Raw genomic sequence first — 8,447 nt, 5'->3', positions numbered from 1 at the left:
AGAGATGAGGAGCTGCTTCTGGTTTAGATTTTCTTTTCAGACAAACAACTTGAAAGGAAGAAGAAAGTTTTTGGCGGCTCTCTCCATTCATCCCAGAAGGAACCAGAGGCTCCCGTCCTGCCAGACAAAGCCAGGAACAGCTGGCTGATCGATACCCGACAAAGGCTCAGAGGTTAGAGCAGTCAGATTGTTAACTAGCCATTTTATTTGCCAGACATTTATATCATTGTTTATGGTTCAGTGCACCCCTTCAGTGCAGGCCATGCGGCACACCTGTGCTTGGAACACTTTCAGGGCCTCTTCACCCACTTTTCATGACCTCATGTGCAAAAATGACACAATGTCTCCCTGTTAGACAGACAGACAGATAGATAGACAGATAGACAGATAGATAGATAGATAGACAGATAGACAGATAGACAGATAGATAGATAGATAGATAGATGTTTTGTTTTAAGGCAAGTAAAAATGTGCAGGTGTGTGTGTGCATTGATGCTGATATAAGATGAGACTGGCCTATATTTGTGCATTCCTGCACATGCATGTGTATTCACACCTATCAGCCATAACGTTAAAATCACATGCCTAATATTATGCAGGTCCCCCTCAAGCCCCAAAAACAACTCCGACTTGTCCATGCATGTATTTCAAAAGACCTCTGGTGTCCACTGGTACATGGCACCAAGACATTAGCAACAGATCCTTTAAGCTCTGTAAGTTGCGAGGTGGGGTCTCCATGGATCTCACTTGTTTTTCCAGCACATCCCACAGATACTTGATCAGATTGAGATCTAAGGAATTTGGAGGCCAGGGCAACACCTTGAACTTTTTGTCATGTTCCTCAAACCATTCCTGAGCATTTTTTGCAGTGTAGCATTATCCTGCTGAAAGAGGCCACTGCAAGCAGGGAATACTGTTGACATGTAAGTGTGTACTTGGTCTGCAACAATATTTAGGTAGGTGGTGCGTATCAAAGTAACATCCACATGAATGCCAGGTTTCCCAGCAGAACATTATACCATAAGCGCATTACACAGCCTCCGCCAGCTTTCCTTGTAAATAATGCACATGCACCCAGTCACCCACATGATGTAAAAGAAAACATGATTAATCAGGCCAGGCCACCTTCTTCCATTGCTCCATTGTGCCGTTCTGACGCTCACGTTGTAGGTGCTTTTGGCAGTGGACAGGGGTCAGCATGGGCACTTTGACTGCTCTCAATTTGTGCTATAGTAGCTTATCTGTGACATTAGACCAGATGGGCCAGCCTTTGCTCCCCACATACATCAATGAGCCTTGGGTGCCCATGACCCGGATAACAGTGCACCGGTTGTCTTTCCTTGGACCACTTTTGGTAGGTAGCTACTAACCACTGCATACCAGGAACACCCGGACCAGCATTTTAGAGACATTCTGATCTGGTGATCTAGACATCACAATTTGGCCCTTGTCAAAGTCGCTTTCCAACACATCAACTTAAAGAACTGTCTGTCGCTGCCTAATATATCCCACCTCTTGACAGGTGCCATTGTAACAAGATAATCAATGTTATTCACTTCACCTGTCAGCAGTTTCAATGTTGTGGCTAGCCGGTGTATGTTTGTGTGAATATGAGTGTTAGTGTACCATGCGTCCCAGCCAGTAACACATGGCTTTGTTGCCATCACTCTGGCTCGTGTTGAGAGTGTCCCTGCAGGCTGGCAGAGAGGGAGACCCTCTCTGTGGCTCACCCAGGCGGAGAGGGGCTTCCTGCACATCTTTTGTCACACCATTTGGGCCCTTGTGTCTGTGGCTGCCCTGCTCCGGACCCACTTGGCAGCTCACAGTGCAGACGGACATCTGCTCTTTCCAACCTCCTGGTGAATAGAGAAAACAACAACCAACAGACCCTGCTCTCTAACTCTCTGCTCTGCATACTTTGCTGCATATAGTTGCACATTTTGTAGAGAAAGTCACATCTATCTATTTCATGTAATATGATAACAGTGCACTAAATTAACTAAAGGATCATCTGCCTCTTAATTATTACAAGTTAATACCAGTGTCTTCATAATGTCCCCTATATATTTATATTTTTTAAAATAACTGTGCAGAAACATAGAGTAATTATGGCTATACTGCCTGAGCCACAGCGGTCCTCTAATTGCTGTGGAAAACCACAAGTGATTACATTCGGTTTTCCTCCTGAAAGATCATTTATAGGAACCTCTAGATTATGGAGTTGCTTTGTAAATCTTCACATTAAAGTATAGTTGTGCATCTATGGCTTGACTTCTTTCTCCGGGTGCTCTAAGCGGAGTGATTCTGGAGCACGCAATATTGAACACACTTTGTTCGTGCTCAGCGGCCCAGAATAACTCGGTCATTATGGTGGCGAAAGGGACAGGTTTTGAGTTTGATTTCATGATGGTAATATAGCCCATGTGTGTAGGAGAAGAAAGCCTTCAATGGGGACATCTGTTCAATGCGGCTTACAGTTACAGCCGTGCGATAAGAACAACCTGTGCACACCATCTGAACTAGGACCGACCCCTCTAGCTGCTGAACGCAACAGGCAACAAAATACTTTTTTTTTTTTTTTTTTTTTTTTTTTGGAGAAGTGCTGCTTTAAGAATACATTAGACTGTGTACCTGGATTAAATATCTCGTGTAGCATCAGCAGCAAGATGTTTCCTGTCGAGGACTTATCACACTGACCTCTGACATCAGTCTTGCTGGTATGATCACTTGGTAATTTGTCACCAGAGGCCAACATGTCCCCCTGTAGCTGCAGTCCATATCTTGCTCTCCAAATGCGTAAAATCACTATTGCGCATAATATTATGAACGGCCATCCCCTCTAAGAGGAAGAAGAAGAGAGGGGGAAACCAATTTCACCACAAGTTTACAAGCTGTTTTATACTAATATCAAGTTGAATTATGCTGAAAAATATATATATATATTTGTGTCGTTATATAGCTGTTAGGGATTTGGGAGCGTGTTAGGAAACAGGAGCTCCCAAGTTATGCCTAACTGTATTATCAGTGTAAGATTTATCTGGCATGCTCCACAGTCACTCCGGCTGCAGGAGATGTTGTGTTTTACTCTGCTGAGAGCATACGTCGAGGGTCAATCAATGCACTGCGGAGCGGAGCTGCACGGTATGTAGGTTTTATTTCTCGCCATTACTTTGTCACATTTTATTCGCATCAAACACTGCTGCATCATGCTCGCTCTTGTTATGGTTCTCGGTAGCTTTGTATGATTGGTTTGTTTGACGGAAATAAAATAATGAATGAGCAGCAAACAGATCGATACAGTTTCTTTCTTATCTCCAGCGTCAATAAGCTAAGTGAATGTGTGTGTGCGTGTGTGCGTGTGTGTGTGTGTGTGTTTGTTTTTGCCCCGAATGAAAATCTGTCCTTGCTTTAAAATATATTTTTCACTAAAATAATTAAATTGGTACTTTGGGACTTTATGCTGAGAAAAAGCGCACAGTCATTTAAAGAATAACTTAGATATATAGATAGATGTTAAATTACACCTGTAATACATGTCAGATAAATTGTTAGAATTGTATCTAAATATTGGTATATATTGGCAACTAAATAACACACATGTGATAAGATGAATAATTGAGATGCAACAAAAATAACTGCATGCATAACGTTGATGCGTCTGTTTGAGTCTTTTAAAGTCTGCAACAATATAAATAATTTAGGCTGTTTTAGTTTTTTTCAGTCCTTCATTTTTTTATTTTTTTTATTTTTACACCTGGGGGTAAAGTAGTGTAAATTAATCCCAAAAAAGCTGTTGTCCAATCCTAGAAACACAAGAATTAATCAGATAGTCCATCTATCATGCTGTGTAATAAAGGAAGCGACATCGGTTAGGCAGATGATGTGATGAATAATCCCTGGTCGTTTTAATTAACTTTTCCCTGTCCTGTAATGACCAAGCTGGTCAACAGACCCGGTCAATAAGCATGTTAATATCAAACAAATAAAACTGAGGATGATTAAAAACCTCCTGCGTTATTAAATTTGAAATTCAAATGAAATGTATGCTTCCAGTGCGTACTGCATGCTAATAGCGCCCACAGAGAGAGCCAGGGTTCAACACACGTTTTTCCCTCACAAGTTCTTATTATGTAACAGCAGCTTCCTTTATAGATTTAACCAAAATGTCAATGAGCAAAAGGGATGAACTTATTCAATATTACCAGTTTATCATTTTATTCTCAGTTTGACATAGAGTCCAATCACTTACTTAAATAAACCCAGTTAAATAACCAACATTATCTATATTGCCAATAACCTCTGTAGGAAGGTAGGAAATTTTAGCATTTTTGAATTTTATAATTTCAAGGCAGAACATTTTTAAAGTCAACCACATCGACCTCTCATCTTCATCTCCTTCATCTCGTGTTTTAGACTAATACAGCGCATAATAAAATGAATAATCCTCCCCCGGAATGCATCATCTGCCTACCAGCTTTAATCAAAACTGTCAAGATAATTGAGCACAATTACAGTAATGTGAAAGTTTGAGACGGTGTAATATAGGTCCACGACTAGAACAATGCAGTCTCTATGTCTTCTGTAATAGTTTGTGTATATTAACTCTTAAGAAGTTAAAACATGCAAAAATCACGCGAGGTAATTTATGCCAGAGCCAGAAATGTCTAATACGAAGAAGATGAAGGAAAAAAAGTCTCTTTTAAAATAACCCAAAATACCCGAAAACGTCTTTAAGCATAAATGTAGAGGAGCGGATGTACTTAAACTTTAACTTAGTTTATATTTGTGGAAAAGAGTTTACATGAAACTTTTTCAAGATTAGATCATTTCTAGTGGAGTAAAGAGCACCATGAAGTGGGTCAAAAATAAGGGGAGAAAAAAAGAAGTTTAAATTCACTGTCAGAATCACAGTGGCTGTTTAGTTGTTTTGGTGATAGTTTTAGTGACCCTTTTTATTTACCAGCACAGCTCACATCTCCTCACACAGGTCGCCGTCGTCTTATTTTTAATTTATGGAATGTGATGTTCTGTAAAAATTTCAATAAGTGGCCCCCTAATTCCTCCTTCCTAATTCACTCTCATTTAACTTTACCTTCCTTCCGCTGTCTTTTATTATTATGGAGGGGGCGGTGGGTGGATGGATGGTAAGGTGGGGGGGTGGAGGTGGAGGGGGGGAGAGGGTGGGAGGGTGGGGGGGCTGAGGCGCTCTATTGATGACCTCACGGTAGTATGTGGCAGTGCGGCAGGACGCAGCCGCTGATTGGTCGCCCGTGTCACAGCGGCACTTCAAAGCCGGAGAGGAGCCTACAATTGTGGAAGAATGGGCGGAACACATCATTGTATTGCACACCTCTAAAAAAACAGTGCTCTGATTCATAAATATAAAAAGATCCTCTGAGGAGGGCAGTGTTTTTGTGTGATGGCAACTTCACTTCTAGGGGTGAGTCTAAAAAGGACTTTCTTACTGGTTTAATTAGTTCTTGTCATTGTCCGGCGGAGGGGGATTAAACTTACATCGGGGTCGCAAAGTAGCAGCAAAGGCAGTGCGTTGGATATATTTTCAGCAAGCGGTTCGTATGAGAAAGCTGAAGCTCTGTAGACGGGATAGAAGTTTGTACTGGTGCTCAAAACACGCATGTTTCCCTTGGTGTCCTGTGTGGCATGCATGTGTAAACGCTGTCTGTCGCATTTGTCTGCTTTCAGTTTGTCCAGGTAGGAAGTTGATAATACTGACGTTATTTACAAACTTACAAAAAATAAACAAAGATTATTAGACATTTGTTTAATGTGGGAAAACTATTTACTACTGTGAATTTCTCTTTCTAGTTGAACTGCATGTTAAAAACCCTGTGCGTAATGAACCTGTTAAACTTGTTAGAGTGACTAGTCACTTACAGCCTTTCTTGTCTTTTCAGGAGGAGCCGAGGTTAGGATCGACTCCTTTAGCCATGTTAGCTGCAACATGTAACAAAATAGGGAGTCCGAGCCCTTCACCGTCCACAGTTTCGGATAATTCCTCGTCATTTGGGAAAGGTTTCCACCCGTGGAAAAGAGCCGCTGCGAGCAGCTGTAGCCTGGGATCGGGTCTGTCCGGCTTCGGGGTGTCCCGTAATGGATCCGGCATCTCGGACTCTTTCGGCACCAACAGCTCCCCCGGATCCAGTGCTTTTTCCCTCACGTCTGGTACCTCATCTAGTTCACACTTTGGAAACGATTATTCTGTTTTCCAAGCCTCGGTTTCGAACAGCTCCCAAGAGTCCAGCCACCAGCCGGTTTTCATCTCAAAGGTGCACACCTCAGTGGACAGTTTACAGGGCATCTATCCCAGGATGAGCGTTGCGCATCCCTACGAGTCCTGGTTCAAATCGTCTCATCCCGGTATCCCCACAGGAGAGGTTGGAACCACCGGAGCCTCTGCGTGGTGGGATGTGGGAGCGGGATGGATTGATGTTCAAAACCCTAATGGAGCAGCACTACAAACGTCCTTACATTCCGGTGGACTCCAGACGTCCTTGCACTCTCCTCTTGGCGGATATAATTCTGATTACTCGAGTTTAAGTCACTCTGCGTTCAGTACAAGCCCCTCTCCACACCTGTTGACAACCGGCCAACACCTGATGGACGGCTTCAAGCCGGTGTTATCCTCTTATCCGGACACAAGCCCCTCTCCATTAACCGGGGCAGGGGGGACTATGCTCTCCGGGGGTCCTCCTACATCTTTAGCGGGGTCCCCGAGGTCATCAGCCCGGCGGTACTCGGGCAGAGCCACCTGCGACTGTCCAAACTGCCAGGAGGCGGAGAGACTAGGACCGGCGGGCGCCAGCCTCCGGAGAAAAGGTCTCCACAGCTGTCACATCCCCGGCTGTGGGAAGGTTTACGGGAAAACGTCGCACCTAAAGGCTCATTTGAGGTGGCACACCGGCGAGAGACCGTTTGTGTGCAACTGGCTATTTTGCGGAAAGAGGTTCACGCGTTCCGACGAGCTCCAGCGACATTTACGCACACACACCGGGGAGAAAAGATTCGCCTGTCCGGTGTGCAACAAGAGATTTATGCGTAGCGACCACCTGAGTAAACACGTAAAAACTCACAGCGCCGGGGGATCCGCCGGCTCTGGCTCCGGGGGCAGCGGAGGAAAGAGGGGGAGTGATACCGACAGCGAGCACAGCGCACCGGGAAGCCCTCCGTGCCATTCCCCCGACCTGTTGCACCCACCTGAGTCCACCCAGGGAGTAGGCATGAACGGCCTCTAATTGGCTCAGCCAAGCTAAAACTGTGAACAACAACAGCAAAGTGTTGTAAGGGAATTGTCCGGTGAGGACATGAAAGTGGACATACTTCAGTGTATGCGCAATGCTTCATCACGAGTGTTGTCATTTAATGAGAAAATAGGCCTGTAGGCTACATTTCTTTGACTTTTTCAAGTGTTTAAGACTACTAATTGCATAATTTCATAGCTGTACCATCAGAAACCTCTCATTAATACATCTGCGGTGTGAACGTGTAATCAAGTTATTGTGGGCACACTGGAACCGGGCAAACTTTTTTGCAGCCTGATCCCGAATACCCTTAATGTTTTATTTCCCAGGGTATCACACGTAAAAGATAGTGAACACTGCTGTGAAAAATTAGGGCCTGCAAAGTTGTGCTACTGCTGTCATACATATTGTTCACGACCAAACTCTGGCACTTTATTATCGAGCAGGAGAAATTGTTGATTTTTGGATGGACTACTCAGTAGGAACAAATACTTGTAGAGTATGGTAAGATATGGGATGGAGTTTCGTTATATCTGTTTGATCCCATCAACCGTGTGTTAATGGAGGTGCAGTTGTAGGTTTATATCACATATTGCTATTCACTCCACAGCACAGTATGTACCGCCAAGCCAAGTTTGTAAGTAGGCCAGTCGAGAGGTTGCTTACACTTCACTTCGCTGTGTTGTAAATAACGAGAAATGTAGGTTAGAATAATTACAGCCCAATGTAAAGGTGAGTAATGTATTTGTCCAGGAGACGATTTTGTATAGGTATTTCTAGTTGTATATGGACTCTAGTAAATATTTGAAAATATACGGAAATGTACTTGGATTTTTCTTTGACATGATATGAAATGTATTGTGGGGAGTTATATTTAACCACCAGTTTTCTTGTATTTAGGGGGTCTATGATTAGGCGCACTTTGGATTTATTTGTAAGGTTTTGAAATCATTTACTGTTCATCCACTCATTTAATTTAAGTACGCATGTTGTAAAAGTGATTTTAATTTTACAATGATATTTTTCCCCCCCTCTCCGAGAATGGCTTTTTATGTAAGCCACTCAATAAAGTCAGTATGAATTCAGAAGCAGTTGATCGACTCAGTTTGTTTGATTGTTGAGTCGATATTCTTTTTGAACGGTAGACCAGAATGTTTGAAATTATTAAACTGCGTAAAATGGATTATT

General features: G+C 43.1%; 1 protein-coding gene across 1 annotated transcript; it reads left to right on the top strand.

Moving 5' to 3' along the window:
• The first annotated feature begins 5,419 nt into the window (after positions 1–5,419).
• sp8b (sp8 transcription factor b) lies at positions 5,420–7,253 on the top strand. Its single transcript, XM_053327081.1, has 2 exons — positions 5,420–5,440; positions 5,916–7,253. The coding sequence occupies exons 1-2, from the start codon at positions 5,420–5,422 to the stop codon at positions 7,251–7,253; spliced, it is 1,359 nt and encodes a 452-aa protein (XP_053183056.1).
• Positions 7,254–8,447: the final 1,194 nt, after the last annotated feature.

This window comes from Scomber japonicus, chromosome 10, assembly GCF_027409825.1.
Source record: "Scomber japonicus isolate fScoJap1 chromosome 10, fScoJap1.pri, whole genome shotgun sequence".
Classification (NCBI taxonomy): Eukaryota; Metazoa; Chordata; class Actinopteri; order Scombriformes; family Scombridae; genus Scomber; species Scomber japonicus.
Note: the sequence above shows the minus strand (reverse complement) of the source record. Positions and strands in the feature narration are given on the sequence as shown.